Raw genomic sequence first — 18,085 nt, 5'->3', positions numbered from 1 at the left:
AAATCTTGACCAGGGACCTGTGAGAAACCTTTTGCGACTAGTCGGGCTTTGTACCGTATGGGGTTGCCATCGGGCCCGAGTTTAATTTTGTATACCCATTTGCAGTCAACTAGTTTGCGGTGGTCCGGTGTGTTGACCAGATTCCATGTGTTATTCCTTGCGAGTGAGTCGAGTTCAACTTTCATAGCATTCTGCCACTTTTCGGAGTCAGGACTGTTCATCGCTTGGTGGTAGTTTGTTGGTTCTGTTAGGGTAGTGTCATGCTGAATGTTGTGTCCGTATCTGACCGGAGGTTTCCGTTCCCGTACTGGGTTACGTCTCGGTTGATCAGTATCTGTTTCATTATCATCATGCGGGGTACGTTCAGTGGCGGGCCTCGTATAGCCGGCCCCCACTATACTTGCGTGGTCTTCCGAATCAGTGTCGGAGAAATGTTCCATGGTTTCGCGCATTATTTGTTGGTTGATCATGTCGTCGTCACTTGGGTCGTCGTCGTATGTTCTATGTTGTTTTGGTGTTGACGGACGTGAGGGTGGTTCTTGTTTGATCTTGATTTGTTTTGGTTTAGGGGGTGTGTCGGTTTTTGTTTTGACTTCGATTTCTTCCCCTACGGATGTACCTTTAAACCTAAAATGACGAGAGAGAACTACTTTCCTTTGTGATGGTATGTAGACGCGACAGATTTTTTCAGAATCTCCGTATCCGCAGAATTGTCCCGTTATAGCCCTAGCATCCAGTTTTGTTCCAGCTGGTCGTGCTTCGACGGGTATGTGTATGAACATGGTTTCACCGAAGGATCGGAGGTGCCCAATAAAGGGTTTCTTGCCGGTGAGTGCTTCGTATGGTGTCATATTCGGGAGTGATTTGTGCGGTAGTCGATTTTTGACGTGTACCATGGTGTTGATCGCTTCTGCCCATAGATTTTTTGGGAGGTTGTGGTCGAGCAAGGCGGATCGTGCCATTGTTGCTATAGTCCTGTTAAAGCGTTCTGCTGTTCCATTTGACTCGTGAGAGTAAGGTACAGTGAATTCATGCTTTATGCCTTTAGAGGCAAAGAATTGTTGGAGGTCATTGGAGATGTACTCGCCACCGTTGTCGCTTCGAAACCGTTTGACCGTTTTGTCCAATTGATTTTCCATGTATGCGATATATCGTTCCGTGGCAGCTGCTGCATCTGACTTCTTTTTAAGGAAGTAGAGGTGAGCGTACCTAGAGTAATCGTCGATGAAGGTGATATAGTAACTAAAACCGCCCAGAGAAGGAGTCGAGAACTTGCCGCTCAGATCTGAGTGTATTAGTTCCAGTGGTTGTTTGGATTGTGGTTCGGTGAGGGGAGCGAGGTGAGATTTGGTTGATTTAGCGAGTTCACATGTGTTGCATGTTTCCATGTGACCAGATGTGGGGAGAGACTTGGGGTCGGCGACCATGGTGCGAAGCCGTGAGAGCGAGGAAGCGGGGAGATGTCCAAGCCGTTGGTGCCAGTCATAGAAGCTGGTGGCGGCAGAGAGGTGTGCGCAGGGTTCCTTGCTTTCAAAGATGTAGAGACCAGTACTATTTGCGTTAGCGATCCCGATGATTTCCTTGCTATTCGGTTTGTAGATGGTAAAGCCGTTTTCTGTCCCAATTGTTGTGAATCCCTTTTTAGCGATGCAAGACCAAGACATCAGGTTGGTATTGCCTAGTTCGGGGATCAAAAATACGTTCTGCAGAGTGATCAGGCCATGTGATCCGTTGATGGTGACGTTGCCAATTCCGGTTATCTGGAGTTTGCGACCTCCTCCAACAGTAACTGTTCCAGTGTGGGGAGTGGGGTCGGTAACCAGCGTTCCGGTCATGTGGTTGGTTGCACCAGGGTCGAAGATCCATGCCTTGTTGTCGGTGGTGGAAGGTCCTGCAATGAAGCCAAAATAGTCTTCCATGGTAATGTCCGAGGTGTCATCTGAGAAGTTGTTGAGGTCGAAGTCAACCGGCATTGTGAATACATCGGTTTCTTCGAGTGCGGGAAGGCCAGAAAGATCGGGGATCCAAGAGAGGTCGAGTTTTGTGTGAAATGCAGTACCAGATGCGACGTTAAGGTTGCCAGATGCAGCGGACTTCTCCTTGTCTCTGAAAGCTTTGAGTTTTCGGCAATTTTTGTGCGTGTGGCCTTTTGCATATTCTCCATTCTTGGTGCACCAGGTGCATGTGACGTCCCGATTTCCTGTTTCGTTGTTACGTGGCCTCCTGACTCTGTTGTTGTTTCCGTGTCCTGGGTTTCCTCGCCTGATTGTGTAGGCTTCTCCAGCCGCCTGTCCATTGTTGTTGCGCCGTGAGTCCAGATCCAACAGCTTTTCGTAAACGTCATCGAAGGTGACGTTGGGCTTGGTTTGCAGGTTGTCAACGACTGATTCGAGGGATTCGTGCCGGAGTGAGAGGAGTAGGAAGGATGCCTTCGCTTCTGTGACAGATGCGAGTTGGTGAAGGTGGTAACCGAGTGGGTCTTTGGTTTTGTCCGTAGAGTTACTAGTTCTAGTGAGGAGAGATGACCAAAGAGTGTTGAACTGGGTTAGATGTTCCTTGATACCCTTGTCGGGTGTGTACTGTAGTGTGACGACATTGGCGAGGAGCGAGTGGAGGGAAGCGACGGTTTTCCGATCGAATCTGTCCTCGAGTTGAGTCCAGAGGTGATGAGCGGTGTTGGCCGGTGTCAGTGTGAGAATAACTTCGAATTCGATGTTAGATTGAAGGAATACAACTGCAAGGTTATCCTTTTTGTCCCAGTCGCTGATTTCTTCGGCGTTGTCGGAGGTTTCTTCTTCGTCTTCTTCAGCCTCGGCTGTACTTCCTGATGCTTGTGGTGCCGTGGTAGGTACAGTAGTGGTGGTGGTTGTCAACACGGGACGCTTGCTCGATCCATTGACCAAGTTCCACAGATCGTGAACTTTCAACATGCGGGTAGCAAGGTCCCTCCATACAGTGTAATGGCCTTGACCATCCAGCTTGCATGGGAGTGCGGGAATTTTGATGCTCCTCTCAGACATGATTGAAAGTGAAACGAGAAAGTGTACTTTGTGGTAAAAATGGTGAAGAGTGTATAAGCGTGTGTGGTCTCCGGGCTCATAACCTAGAGAAAGTATGTAGGAGAAGTAAAGTAATTGATCGTATTATTGTTCTAGCTAAGGGGGAATGCCCCGTATTTATACTAATGAAAGGTAGTACAAAGAGAAATACAATGAGTCATGGACGTGTGAGTAAATAGAATGACTAATAGGAAAGTGAGTCATACGCCGATGACAAATACTATAATGAAATGGTGAGAATCTTCCAGAACTATGAAACGTGCCGAGCGCCCTATTTCAAGAGCATTTCCTTTAACATTCTCGTCCCCTTCCACACCAAAGGAGTTTCCTTGTCATATAGTATTGCATAGATAAATAGATACAGATTATAGATCTCGGAGACCAAGATCCTGGAAGAGGGGAGTAGTGTAACGGAGCCATTTCAACTGTCTGGTGTATGAGTACACACAGGGCCCGGTTACATGCTGAGAGTTATTGTTAGAAGCCAGTTGCACAGTGACATGCAAGTACCGGCAGTGTGGTTAGCTACCAACTGTCAGAGTAACTACATTCTGAGCGCTAGGAAGAGGATCTACTCATGGGAGCAATGACTGACGAGTCTGTGCCTCGCCAATGATTAGAAGGCTAGCCAGAGTGAAGCTCTGAGTGCTCAGCGATCCTCCACATCCTCTGAGCATTGGAAGTCCGCCAGCAGTGGAAGAGACTATGCCTGGGAAGTCTACAATAAGCGGAAGCTCTACAGCAATGATTAAGCTTACACCTGAGCGGCAGCTCATTCATGCAGGCCCCTAGTTGTGTGGCAACAAGGGCTGCAGGTGTTACAAAGGCTTCGACTAAGGGTGGTTGCCTTCGGAATCGGAAGCACTCGCTGACGCTTAGAGAGAAGCGGGGTAGCGATGGTATTGCTTCCCTTCCACTAGGAGGCAGCACCGGAACTTAGTAAGGAAGTAGGAGCAGAGAATAGAATCCTTTGGAGTATAAGTACTCAGGATCATTCCCGCCCAAACTGACCTGATCCTTATCTTCGCGGAGACCATTATCGGTAGCAGAGCCCTTAAAGATTATTGAGTTCTAGCGATAGTATCTTTGAATAAATCTGCACCTGATTTCTATCTTGCACGGCCGCATCTATTCTATTGGATTCTAGCGATACATAGATAGGCTGCCCCCGTTACACCCTCACAGCCAAGGGTCAGTTAGTGGATGATAAGATCCTCAGTTCCCATATTTCCGAACCTAGGCATGAGTTGGGCTCGCTTTACCTCCGTTACACCTCTGGGTTTCCTCCAGCCTGGGTTCGCCAAGGGGTTGTCCCCGGAATCCCATAGAGGTACACCACCCCCGGAGTCACCTTCTGCGTTCCTACAAAGATACGGTCACGGTCGTCACCAACCAGCAAAAAAAAAGGGGGGGGCGCTGAAACCGAGATAAGCTCGATGGGCGGCCAACCTCGCGGAGTTTGACTTCAAAGTTGTATACCGCCCTGGAAAACTAAAAACGCCAAACCAGACATCTTGTCGCGGCGTTGGGACCACGCCCTTAAAGAGGGGGGTAAGGCTCATCAAGACCCTGAAATTCTTGTTTAAGCCAGGACAACTCATAATGGGTTCTGTCCAACACCCGATCGTTATGATCAACTCAGCATGTGCAAGATCAGCCCAAATCTGCAAACTCACACCGGTGCTCCTGGATGAAATCTGGGCTCAAGCAGCCTTAGATCCAGAGTACCTCTCTTTGAAAAAAGCCATTGAGAACACCTCTGGGAATCTGGTGAACCGATACCTGACTTTAAAGGACGGACACGTCTTCTATAAGGAAAGGTGGTACATTCCAAATCATCGGGAACTGAAGCTCAAGATCCTGAGCGCCCTACATGATTCGAAGACTGCTGGTCACTTTGGACAATTCAAAACGGCAGAACGCCTTCGGGCACTGTCCTTTGCCAAAAGATGGACAACGATGTGGAAGAATACGTTCAGAGTTGCGATACATGTCAACGCGCTAAAGCCTCAAACACACAAGAAGAAAGGGATGTTGCAACCTTTAGAGGTCCTCTCTATTCCTTGGAGTTCCATTTCAATGGACTTTATCACCAAAGCAACCATCGAAGAACTTGCTCAAATCTTCCTCCGGGAGATATGGCGACTGCATGGACTTCCTGAGGAGATTATCTCCGATCAGGACTCTAGATTCGAAACATATCGTCCTCAAACTGACAGGCAAACTGAGAGAGTCAACCAAACGCTAGAACAGTATCTCAAAAAACTATTGCTTCTGTCAGCGGGACGATTGGGCAGAGTTACTCCCGCTTGCCAAGTACGCCTACAACACGGCCACCCAAGAGTCAACCAAAGCATCGCCATTCTACGCGAACTATAGGTTTCAACCAGATTCCACTTGGCCCTCACTTAAACGGAAACTAGACAACTTCGACGCGTCCAGCGCGGCACAAGCACAGCAGAAAAAATGGTATGATCAGAAACAGATGAGTGCTCCAGAACTGAAGGTTAGGGACGAGGTGATGCTGGACCGATGCAACATCTTAACCAAGTGACCCTCAAATAAGCTAGACCACCAAAAAAAAAATGGGTCCCTTTGAGGTTGTCGGGAAACTTGGCGTCGCGTCCTACAGGCTGAATCTACCCACTCAGTGGAACATTCATGATATCTTCCATATATCTCTGCTGGACCCTCAACGAGCTATACTGCTTCCACCTCCGGATGAGGTTCAAGGGGAAGGCAGTTACGTTCCCAAGAAAATAGCCGATAGCCAATGACAGCAGGCTGGTCGTGGGAAGAAGTTCGTGCAATATCGGATTACCTGGGAGGGTTATCTCTCAGAAGACTCTTGGGAACCGTACAAATTGTTGTAAGGAATGGCAGACGAGCCACTCCGAGAGTTCCATGCGAAGTATCCCCGAAAATCATGGGACGCATGGTAATACAGGAAAGTGCGGGAAACCGAGACGACGGAGTGTTCTGGGATAAGCGTGGAGAAAACGAGTCTCCCCTTGTTAGGTCACACGTTTCACTTGAGGTTTCCTTTGTCAATAGAAATGGATGCAAAAAAAATAGAGTGTAACGGAGCCATTTCAACTGTCTGGTGTATGAGTACACACAGGGCCCGGTTACATGCTGAGAGTTATTGATAGAAGCCAGTTGCACAGTGACATGCAAGTACCGGCAGTGTGGTTAGCTACCAGCTGTCAGAGTAACTACATTCTGAGCGCTAGGAAGAGGATCTATTCATGGGAGCAATGATTGACGAGTCTATGCCTCGCCAATGATTAGAAGGCCAGCCAGAGTGAAGCTCTGAGTGCTCGGCGATCCTCTACATCCTCTGAGCATGATAAGTCCGCCGGTAGTGGCAGGGACTATGCCTGGGAAAGTCTACAATAAGTGAAGAGCTCTACAGCAATGATTAAGCTTACGCCTGAGCGGTAGCTCATTCATGCAGGTCCCGGTTGTGCGACAATCAAGACTGCAGGTGTTACAAAGGCTTTGACTAAGGGTGGTTGCCTTCGGAACCGGAAGCACCCGCTAACGCTTAGAGAGAAGCGGGGTAGCGGTGGTATTGCTTCCCTTCCGCTAGAAGGGATCACCAGAACTTAGTAAGGGAGTAGGAGCAGGGAATGGAATCCTTTGGAGTATAAGTACTCAGGATCCTTCCCGCCCAACTATCCGATTTCCTGATTTCTATCTTGCACGGCCAAATCCTTTCTCTCGGATTCTAGCGATACGAGGAAAGGCTGTCCCCGTTACATTGAGTTTGTATGGAATGATTATTAGAGCTACATTTTCTTGTATGCTCATAACGTACCATACCAAAAAACCCTAGGTTAGACTCGGGACGAGTCTACCGGAGGGAGGAGTAGTGTAACAGGGCCACAGTAGGGCTGTTACAAAAATACCTGTTCTACCAGTCAAGCCATACGGCCCTAGGTTAACCGCAGCTGGTTCTTCATCGATGGGTGAAGAGAAGGGCAGATGAGCCCCTACCTCTATTGGTATAGAGGGTAGAGATCCTGGCGAGCAAGAAGTCTTACAAGTCAAGCTAGACGACTGGACCAAAACTAGAGCAGCAGGACGAGCAGACCAAATAAGGAAGGGTAACCCCAAACATAAGTTACCCTACCTTGGCATTCAACCTTTGAGGCGCAATAACTTTGCAGCCGATGCCCGGAAAATATGCTTTACCACGTCAGAAAGGATCCTGGCGATGCTCCGGTCCATTTGGGGTGGTTGAATGAACGCATTGCGGAGTTGAGGAAACACTGCAAAATAAACACGTTTTAGACCCCCAAAAATAACCCCCGGAGCGTCGAACCGCCGGAACCCTCCTGTTTCAGCCCGGTGCATCTTTGGGGGGAGTAAGAGTGCGACCCAAACTACCAAAGCAAACCTTTGCTTTAAAAACACCCAAATCTATTCTAAATACTCTGAATAAGCAATTGCTGTCTGGTCGGCTGTTTCCTCTAGTTCCTAGGATCCCGACCCTTTCTTGGCAAGGATTGCGAGATTTGACTCGGACGAAAATTCGTCCGCGGTGTGGTAGCAACTCTTCTCCTCCCCCCTGATAGAAATTAGGTGGTGCCCCCAGATTATTTGAAAGGCGGACGGCCAGTGAAAAAAGGAAAGAGGTAATGAAGGAAGGGGCGCCGAACTTCCATAAAGGAACTCGGTTGCCCCAGCTTGGTTTCGGGGGGATGAGGGAGTCTTTACCAGCGAGGAGCCCCCTTAAAGTTATTAAGTTTCTAGACTACAAATAACGATCAAAACAAATGAAACTCTATCTTTCCATCGAACGAGCCGAAAGGATAGCTTGTCGAATTCCTTTCTGCCTATCTACCTGATCGAAGTCACGGTCGCGCCCTTTCAAGGCACCCCCGTTATAGGGAGTTGGAACTGGTAAGGAAAATACAAGCAGAAATGCATATACAGTTTGATATTACCTCTACTAACAAACAATAATAGTTATAATTAGCTAGTAGATACCCGAAATACACCTTTAGTATCTACTGAATCACTCACAAATATCAACTAATTCATAGTTTCTATTTTTGTTCATCTATCATCAAAAGAAATCCACCCGTGCTTTTGCTCATACCAGCATTACTTTATCTTCAACACCCTTTACCCCTTATAAATAACCACAAATAATTTCGCTTTACTAATGACCACCTCCATATAATTCTATAATACCTACTGGATCATTCCTAACTCGTAGCTAATCAATAGCTCTTCTCGTTGTTGAGATATTCCCAAAAGAAACCTGCTTCATGACTTTTGGTCAGGTAACCCTAACCCTGCATCCCATAAGAGTACCCCCTCTAAAAGGATAACGCCATGCCCCATTTCTCGCACTTTTCGCACCCTTATAGGGAGAGTCGACTGTAGAAGGCGTCCCAGTATCCTTCCTGCTCACGGCGAATGATCGCCGAAGCCACTGACCTCTTTCTCACCAACAACAGCTAATATTAGAATCAGCACTGTTATGATGGCGGGACTCCGTCTTGGGACGTTCGCTTTCTTTCTCTCCCAGGAGGTGACAGGTCCCGGATAGCTCGCCGGCAATTTTTTCCCCAACAAACTTCCCTCCTGATTTGATCTTTTATTGTTTGTACAGCCACTCTGCAAAAGTGTTCGTGATTCCGATTTCGGAGTGAGACATTTCTCCATATGTAACCGTGGCCGCATACACCAAGAGAAGACCAATGGCGTCAGGAATCAATGAAGAATAAAGATCAATGGCCTACTTCTATAGAGTCACGAACTATATTATATACTAGATTTTTCATTGTTTTCAATCTGAGCATTAATATTAACATTACGGGTGCATCACACTGCGCACTGATATTAAAACCAAGTCACGAACACTTTTGCAGAGTGGCTGTAGTATCTTACTAGTTTTTGTATGTCCGGTTTATGGTTTTGTGCGTAGCTTTTTTTTATATCGTTTTAAAGCCTTTTCCTTTCTTTCTTTTGATATATATGCATAACCCCGCTATAAAATCGCAATTGGCGGCCCTAACGTGCCGTTCTATTGGTTACTTAATGGTGGTGATGCCTTATGATGATACAGGCTTTCGCTGCCAACTCAAGAGTCCACTGTATATATATCAAGCATGTCAACGAGGTTATAAGCTTGGGACCGGACGAGATCGTCAAAGGTTCAAAAGGCTGAAGGGAGAGAGTATCTCAAACGAGCACCAAACCCCCTTATAGCCACATATAACTACATGTAGGCTATATGAGGATAATCAAGCCTAATTTCGATGCTGTTGTTTGAAAGAGTCGTCTTTAGATAGTGACAACAGAGCTCCAAACCTTGAGTTATCCTACGCCACAGGGCAAATTTTCATCTCCATTCTTTACCGGAAATTCTAAAGCCGATCCAAACTTTAGTTGCGGAAGATGTAGCATCATAGAATATCACTCGGATACCAAAACAACACACTTCCTTATGCTTCCTCCTAGCGTTCAGGGCCTGGTAATAACCCATAAATAGGACATTCTTGAGCTCCTGGAGGAGTCTCTGTCCGAGTTATTGGTGAGGTATGGTACTATGTGCTCGCCTGTTTCGGGGGGACGCGTGAGGGAGCACATGTCCGTAAAGGTTGTAGAAGCTTCCCCCGCAGAACATCTTCATGGATATGCCAGTGCCGCAGTCAAAGACCAGTCATTGCAGAAACCATGGTAGTTCTCAAAGGACACAGAATCTAGTTCGGGATAAACATTGTCTGGTAAGCCAAGGTCGAGGGGTGAGAGATTCTGTACCGGTAGGGTTGGAGCTAAAGAGGTGGGTGGATTTTCTCTCTTTGGCTCCGTGCACAATCGGAACTGTGCCTTTATGCCTTGGTTTAGCACCGGATACACGGATTAGATGTATACTAGGTCGCCCACGACCACAGCGCTTTGATGGGCGGGGGCTAAGATAGATTAGTATTCGTGGAAACACCGATGGATATTTCGTGGTGTTAGCAAAGACTAGCGAACCCTCTCACTCATGAATAACGAATAGCATGAGACAGATGTTCTGGGACTCAGTGTATATTCCAGGAAGGGCCAGGGAGCGGTTGGCGGTCCAGTGGATTTTATAGCCTGAACTCGGCGGTGGTGCTGCCTCTGGTGTCAGTTGATTCATCATCATTCTTGTTTAAGATAGTGGTGTGTCCACTGTTGAAGTTTTGATCTTTGGTGTTGCGACGCGTGGTGGACGATGGCCAATATTTCGGTCGACAGATAGATGTGATGGGCGATAAAAAGAAGAAGTTAAAATCTGCTTGTAGGGTAAGGGCACAAGCGCTTGTGCATCATGGAACATCACTCGCGCCAAGAAACCTTTCCTAACCTCACCATACTTGCCCGATTATAAAGAGTAGGACGGAAGTACAAGGAAGGGTGAGTCGCAACTGTACATGCTCGCACCTGACACAACGCCTCAACACCGAGCAAGTATCATAACCATACGTTTTTCTGGAGGAAAATACTAGTATATTGGTAACAATAATTATCAAGCATAACAAATTGAATTCATTGCATTGGGCTTCGTCGAGTTGGGCTTCGTTGCGTTGCGTTGCGTTGCGCCGTTGCGGCGCTGAGCTCTCCGTCCTACTCTTTATAATCGGCCAAGTACACAACCAGGTTTATGTCTCATCCAAACCCCCGGCACTTTTTACCTTCTGGTGGACAAGGTATAAAGTGATCTATTCTTATTTTTGGATCTACCGACATTGCCTGAAGCCCTATCTATCATTGTAGTTTACACTATGCGAGGCTTCATTCATGGCCGTGGTACTAACATCCGGGACGCCGACCGACTCGCGATCGGATGCTTTAGACAAACCAAAGGGTTCTAGTCCTCCCGAAATATTCGGTAGTCATTTGATTCTTCTCGAAAGGTAAGCATTTGGCTTATTTCAATAGAACCGCGTTAACCAGAGAATGCAGGCGTTGACTCTACAATATGGCAACTGGACAGCCCTTCTGTTTTCCACGAGGTTCACTGACCGAGTTCTCTGCTTGCCAGCAGAATACCCGGGTCACGAAGTTTTTATCTCAAATCCAGATTGAGTTCAGCTTATATCAGTCTCAAGATTCGCCTCGAGAGTTACCTCAGGTCTCGAGATTTCCAAGACTATCCCATGAACCGTAGGAGCCTGGGGTTCCAATTGGGTACTTTGCAACTCTAACCTCGATAAAAACACAAAAACGATATAATCCAGCCCTGTTCACTAATAACAAATAAGCGGGAAAGTTTATCAACCGATCCCAATAAGAGCTCCTAATATAGTACTCACGAAGCTGGTGTTGCTGTGAATTTAAGAAAGGTCACTTTATTTCAAGTGGGACCCAATCGGGTCCTTAACTCGGTTGCTACGGTTGATGGGATAATGGGACGAGGCAAGATGAGACTTAGTCAAAATGATCCCGTCCTGTCTCGTGCCCATCATTACTTATGAGATTCTCCCGTTGAGTTGACCAAGTTCACTATAGTAGCTAGATCAACGAGAGCACATATGTAGGCGGAATGTTTATGTGAATTTCGTCGTGGGTAATCACGCGCTATATTCCCATAAACACCTCCAGACCTTATAAAGTGACTATCGAATTCAATTTGATCAAAGACTCTTCAAAGTGAGCATTTGTATATTATAATTCGCAGAATTTCAGATAGTTGGTTCAGGGCCTGCCGTTCTACGATTCGTGTAAAGAACTTCCTCTCAGTCTCACCTCTCGCGATGGCACCTAGCTAGAGGACGGGACTAGTAAGATCATTTCCTTCACATCAAGTAAAAACAGTACTATATATTTAATCTACTGCCTGCTGGGTATTTTACATCTTTAAGTTTCCTCTTTGATTCTGTGTTAATGGTGATCTATTTACTCTATGCTACAATATGAAGGCAGATAGAATATAAGGTCTCGTATTTGATGTCTAATAGACTAATGGTATCTAAATCGAATCTTAGAGAACGCAGCATGGCTACATATACAACAAAGAAAACCTACAGCAGAGTTTGTGAAATTCAAACATCCACGTCTAACCTGACCAGCCGTCACAGACCCACTCAATATATATCACAAGGCACATGTCAAAAAATCATATCTACCTAACTCCATCCAATTGATATTATCCCAGAGCGCTCCCAACATCTCAAAAAGCACACAAATCATAATACAAAACCACAAAAGAGTTAACTACTACTACATGCACACACGACAAACCATGTCCTCAACTTAAATACTAACAGTACAGGAAACAAATTAACGATTGGGTTGTTCTCTACCCAGAGATTCACCCTCCCACTCCGCGGAATATGTTTATCTTCTTGGGTAGGAAAAATTGAAAAGACACCAAACATAGGAAACACGCCCGTGGAAAAGAAGCTCGAGTGTAAACCGCCCTCCTAACCCTCTCTCTCCTCATGCTGTAAATAATCGGTCCAAATCCCGTTGAAATAGCGAGATGATAATAGCTCCCATAATGAGAGGGAGTGAGGAAAGGTGAAGCCATAGAAAGATCAATAAAACAAGGAAGAAAAAGAAGATATCCAAGCAACTATGCAGGAGCCAAAATCATCAAACCACCGACCAGTAAGATATTGGAGATAGAAAGAGAGAAAATATAAGACCGTAAACAGAGGAGAAGAGGTCAGTGATGAGGAGGACTGGGGGAGGAGAAGTAGAATATATACAATATGTAAGATCATTGATTTTGTGCTAATATTGTTAGCATAGCCAGTCCCCCCTGGTAACCGCGAAAATGTCAACATGAAAAATAATAAAAACAAAAATAGAAAGAGAAAAAGAAAGCCGAACATCTAATAACACCGAATTTTTTTATATCGAGGGGTTGGCTGCGCTGATGTTACACATCAACCCCATTCCTAGAAACCTGAGTCACAACCTTCACAACAGCATTCATCGTGGTCATAATCGCCAAAACGCCTCGTTTCAAATCCTTAGAGATTTTTTTCCCATCGTGTAATTTTTTAATCCATTAGTGAGTTGTTAAAAGTGGCATTTCACTCAACGTCATCCACCAGAGCAGTATCCATATCCTTCTCGAGCTCCACGGCCAAGCCTTGTCCAGGAATGATAAGCTCTTCCTCACCCTCCTCGCCGCTGGTAAACTTTCGGTCGCTAACGTGGCTTTTTGTTCCACCGGCCGTCCAGATCTTATGCTCGAATGATCCTTTCTGCTGGCCCTCATCGTGCTTGTAGATACAAGTAGGGTTGAGGCAAGGGGTGAACTTGCACTTGATCTCAGCGTGGGTAAAGTGGCAGCCAGGGCGAGTACAGCTAGGGCCGTTTCGGCAAGGTGGCATAGTGGTAGCAGGACTATTTATCGAGTCAATTATTGAAACCAAAAAGAAAGAAACAAGAATGCTGTTAGGGAACTTACTGCTTATAAGGACAAGCAGGATTCGTACAGTTAGGAAAGTACCTGCACTCCTGGTCTGGCTTTGGAATGCTTGGCCTTACCGCTGCTGGCGATGGATGGGACCCGGTGCACTTTCGGTTCTTACAGGAAGCGGCAAAGGGGCACCTTTCTCCACTAACATATACAGCACCACGTCCTGGTAAGGCGGCAGGCGAAGGATGTCCAAATTGGCATTCTGGCTTTGTACACCCTGCACTGAACTTGCAAGGGATCTCCTCAGGCTTCGAGTTCGGCGGAGTTTGGGAACCTTGGTCTCCTGATGATCTTTGATCCATTGACATGTCATCACTGGTATCCATTCCTCCGTTATGCGTTGATGGCTCTGGAGGCGCTTGTATGCGATCGAATAATGATCCTCCTCCGCCGGCCCGTCGGGGCTGCGATAGATTGTTTTGGTATGGGTCTTCGGGACCCATAGGCATGCCAATCGGGATCTGGTGGTGCATTGGTCCACCCATCTGACCTCCCATAGGCCCCCCCATAGGCCCTCTTACCGGTCCTCCCATCGGTCCGTTCATCGCGTTCATCGGCCCGCCCATAGGACCACCCATATGCCCCATCGGCCCCCCCATTGGCCCTGGCATCTGCATATTCATATGCTGTGGTGGGGTTTGTCCTGGAATGAACGGCATCATCTGCGACTGTTGCTGAAACATATGGTAGAACTGCATTTGCTGCTGGGGGTTCAAGTTCCCAAAATTTCCTGCAAACCCATTTCTCCCGCCGCCCATGCGATTTTGATGGGGTCGGTTGTTGTTGTTCATACCTCCCCGCATCGGGCCTTTTGACGGTCCCTTAGGAGGCTCGCGTTTATGGGTATCGATTCTGCCGGATACCCCCGCATTGACGCGATGAAGGGGGTCATCCGGCTTCCTCTCCATAGCTTTGAACAGCTGGTTCATCAATCGCCGGTTCGGTTGGTTCGTCTGTCTCATCGCTTTTGGCGCAGTTGGCCTAAAAAAAAAATGTTAGAAACATCACGATTACCGTCACAACGCTTTTTTTCTCTTTTTTTTTCACCAGGCGAATTTAACTTACACTCCATCCTGGGGAGCGATCTCATCCATCAGATCCCCCATCTCGTGATCTAACGAGGCTGACACCGGAGGTTGTTGTGCTGGCTGCTCATTGCTCGGCTCTGTCTTCTGCTGTTCCGCCATAACACTTCCCTTCAAGGCGTCCACCTGCTCGAACAGCCATTTAGAAAACTCAGTTGCGCTAGAGTCCTCGGGGCTAAGTCCAAGCAGATCGCCCGACAACTCTGACGCAATCTGTTCCTGGTTCTTCCCGTTCACGATCATGAGGCATATGTATTCGCTGAGGGGAGAGCTGTCCTCGCCACCGATGCTCCAGCCTATATCCACCAGCTTTGGCTGAATACGGGTCGCGAGTGCGTCCGTAAGTGAGGTGTTCATAACGAGGGCCATGGTGCGGTTAGATTTGCAAGTTGTGAATAAACGAGGGTAGTTTGAACTGAACGAAAAAAAATCGCGTCTATGTTCGGAGAGCTGGATGCGCCTCTCGGAAAGAGAGAAGGCGGTACTCGCTCACAGGGGCAAACAAGTCCGTGTTTTTGGGATCGCAGGCGGGCAGGCAAACAGGGGGCTACAGATGGCGAGGGCTAGGTGGAAGAGAAAAACGATCGTATATTAAGCTGTTGGCTAGGTACACGAGATGATCGATAAAGATGAGAGGGGGTGGGTGGTGTTAGAGGCGAGAGAGTGTTCTATGGAGAGAAAGAGAGAGTTGTGTGATGTGAGGTGGGAAGAAGCTTCGGGGATGACTGAGCAGCCGCTGCCAAGGCTCAGGGCATACACATCTTACAAAGTTACATACAACCAAACGACTTGAACTACTCCCAGAAGAGAATCACCACAAGTAAATGGTGTAACGTGCATACACCATGTCCTGCATCATTGCATGGAAGTCTGACAGCGAACAAATTGCGCACTGCTCAAACACATTTAGGCACACAATACGATTACTTTAAACCACTTCACCTCATAGCCGCGTAGGAAAAAGGTGAACTACATGTACATTCATTACTTGAAATCACTTCACAATAGTATAAAATATACAATTCTCATAACGTCGTTAACATTCGCACCAAATTAAATACATAGAAAGGAAAACCACCCCCAAACGAGTGCCAGGACCCTGAAGAAAAAGGAGAAGAGAGGGGGAGAAAAAATAGTCGAAAATTTTCGAACCCTTGCTGCCTGGAAGCTCTGCACTAGCACTTGGCGGGCTTGAAAGAAAGCACCACGTCTTCTCCCGGCGACCCAACAATCTCAGTCTGCATCCACTGTACCTTCGTCATCCGTGGCTCAACCGCCTCAAACTCCTGGAATAGTCTAACGATCGTGTAACTCATCTCTGTTAGAGCAAATTGCTGACCAATACAGATCCGTGGGCCGCCGTTGAATGGGATATATTGCCAGCTCTTAGGTACCCTATTGAATGTTAGTCTTTCACCTTTGTTTATAGATTTTAAAGGTTAGATTTAGGGATTTACCATTTGCTCCACCTATCAGGGTCAAATTCATTGACACTAGGCCCAAAGATATCTTCTCTTCTTTGCATTGTCAAGGTTGAGTATGCGATGGGTGTATCTTTGGGGACTCCAACAGGCTAGAAAGAGATCAGCTACCAGGCTATGAATAACTTTTCAACTTCAACGAAGCAGAGTCTTACTTCGTTCCCATCAACACCAGCTCCGCGAGGCAGATATGTATCTTTCAAAGAAGTTCTGACATTAAATGGCACTGTCCTCTAAATCAGTGACACCCCTCTATAATAATAGGGAAATAAGGTTTTGGCGTACCGGCAGGATATAATCTAAGGGTCTCGTTAAGGATTGCTGACAAATATTTCATATTCTTCAAATCTGAGTATGTTGGGTTATTATCCGGCCCAACGGAACGCAAGATCTCCTCCCTCAACTTTTGCACCACCTCCGGCTTTTTCGACAACTCGTGCAGGGTCCAACTCAGGGTAGCAGCTGTCGTATCTCTGGCAGCTAATAGCACCGCTACAAGTTGATCTCTCAACATACGCTTATCGCGTGTAAATTCGGCGAGAGCATGTAGGAAGTTGTAGTTCTTCTCGGTCTTGTCCTTAAGTTCGGAGGGCTTCAGCTGGAGGGTTTGTTCAACATAGGGTTCGACAAAGGAGTTGAGAATAGCGAGGTTCTTGTTGAATTTTCCGCGGGGAAAGAGATTTTCGGCTGGCCTAATATGACATCAGTTCACCTCTCTTCTAGAAAATAGAAAGAAAAAACACCAAGACCCCGTACCCAACTCTTGAAATATCGTTCATAAACTTCTGTAATTCCGCGAACGCTACTGCAAACTCTGCACGTGGACTTCCCAAACTGTTGACGGTATTCCCTAATAAAAACTCTGTGGCTATATCTAAAGTGTATCGATAAAACAGATCTTTTATATCAACAGCGCTACCATCATGCGGGATGAGTGACATCGTATGAGTGATGTTTCGTTCGAAGGTTTCTAGGTCAGAGATACGGTCTTTAATGAACTGGGGTCGGATGAGTTGACGGGAAGAGTGCCATTCACTGCCATCGGTTGTGAAGATACTGTTGCCTAGGAATGGAAGCCATTGTCGGTGGAAATCCTTGCCTTTGCCTATGTTTGAAGAGGAACATTAGCTTGTTGACGTTCATGTCAAGAAACCTCATTTACTACACTGTTTCGGCCACTCGACAAGCCGAAGGCAAACCCCCCAAAGCTAAGAATTAACCGTAGGAAGACACATACCATAATCAGAAAATTGTGCCGCTAAGATCGCCTTGATATTCTCTGGATCTTCTGTCAAGATGATTCTCTGTCCAAGCAGCTCCATCTCCACCGTATGCCCCGAATTATCAAATCTCCTCCTCCAAAGCTCAAAGTTTTGATTTTTCCATGCCATGCGCATTGTATCTAGTATCACATCCAGGCCTAATCACAGCCAAAATTATTATCATATCGCCGATTATTAAAAGAGGGGGTTGAACAAGTATCTACCAAAGAGAAATGGGTAAGTATTGATATTTGGAGCTCGGCCTCCTAGTTTTCGAATCCGGAGGTTTTGGCGAATTTTGGCGAAGCAGAAGGCCAAAATTGAAGCCACTAGGAGAGTGAGTGCTATCCCAGGAGCAGATTGCTGCAGTGCGTCGAGCAACATTGTTTAATGTTACTTGAGTTTGAAAGTACTTGTGTAAGGAAAGCAAGTAAGTGTTTTATGAGTTTATGCTTATTGTATATATGTAGGCACCGGTAGAATATATACTAGGAGTAAAGAAAACCCTATATCGGCGTAAATCAAGTGGTTATATAAATCTTGGATGCCATAATATGCCTAGCCAGGAGCAGGCATAAAGCGTCCACTAGTGCTCCCCTCTCGTGGTACCGGGCTCCGGGTTCCCTGGCCGGGGGAATTAATGTCCCTCAAGCAAAGATGATGTGAACTAAAACAAAAACAATTCGTCCGCGCTGGAACCGAGCCCGTGCTGGTCCTTGGTGTCCACATTCTATTTTGCGTTAAACCTTGGAGCCTTGACGCAGTGGCCAGTGGCCAG

At 46.7% G+C, this 18,085-nt stretch overlaps 3 protein-coding genes across 3 annotated transcripts; 1 reads left to right on the top strand and 2 right to left on the bottom strand.

Annotated features, from left to right (window-relative positions):
- Nucleotides 1–4,661: 4,661 nt before the first annotated feature.
- On the top strand, nt 4,662–5,438 carry LAJ45_00154 (uncharacterized protein; the record flags this gene model as incomplete). Its single annotated transcript, XM_046109756.1, has 1 exon — nt 4,662–5,438. One exon carries the CDS (start codon nt 4,662–4,664, stop codon nt 5,436–5,438), a length of 777 nt encoding a protein of 258 aa, XP_045976449.1.
- Nucleotides 5,439–13,087: 7,649 nt separating this feature from the next.
- Nucleotides 13,088–14,933, bottom strand: LAJ45_00153 (uncharacterized protein; the record flags this gene model as incomplete). Its single annotated transcript, XM_046109755.1, has 3 exons — nt 13,088–13,403; nt 13,468–14,460; nt 14,545–14,933. 3 exons carry the CDS (start codon nt 14,931–14,933, stop codon nt 13,088–13,090), a joined length of 1,698 nt encoding a protein of 565 aa, XP_045976448.1.
- Nucleotides 14,934–15,739: 806 nt separating this feature from the next.
- On the bottom strand, nt 15,740–17,691 carry LAJ45_00152 (uncharacterized protein; the record flags this gene model as incomplete). Its single annotated transcript, XM_046109754.1, has 7 exons — nt 15,740–15,959; nt 16,022–16,137; nt 16,201–16,271; nt 16,331–16,737; nt 16,802–17,150; nt 17,283–17,465; nt 17,532–17,691. The coding sequence occupies 7 exons, from the start codon at nt 17,689–17,691 to the stop codon at nt 15,740–15,742; spliced, it is 1,506 nt and encodes a 501-aa protein (XP_045976447.1).
- Nucleotides 17,692–18,085: the final 394 nt, after the last annotated feature.

Source organism: Morchella importuna (genome assembly GCF_003444635.1).
Source record: "Morchella importuna strain M04M26 chromosome Unknown Morimp01GS001, whole genome shotgun sequence".
Lineage (NCBI taxonomy): Eukaryota > Fungi > Ascomycota > Pezizomycetes > Pezizales > Morchellaceae > Morchella > Morchella importuna.
The sequence above is the reverse complement of the archived record's forward strand: the minus strand, read 5'-3'. Positions and strand labels throughout refer to the sequence as shown.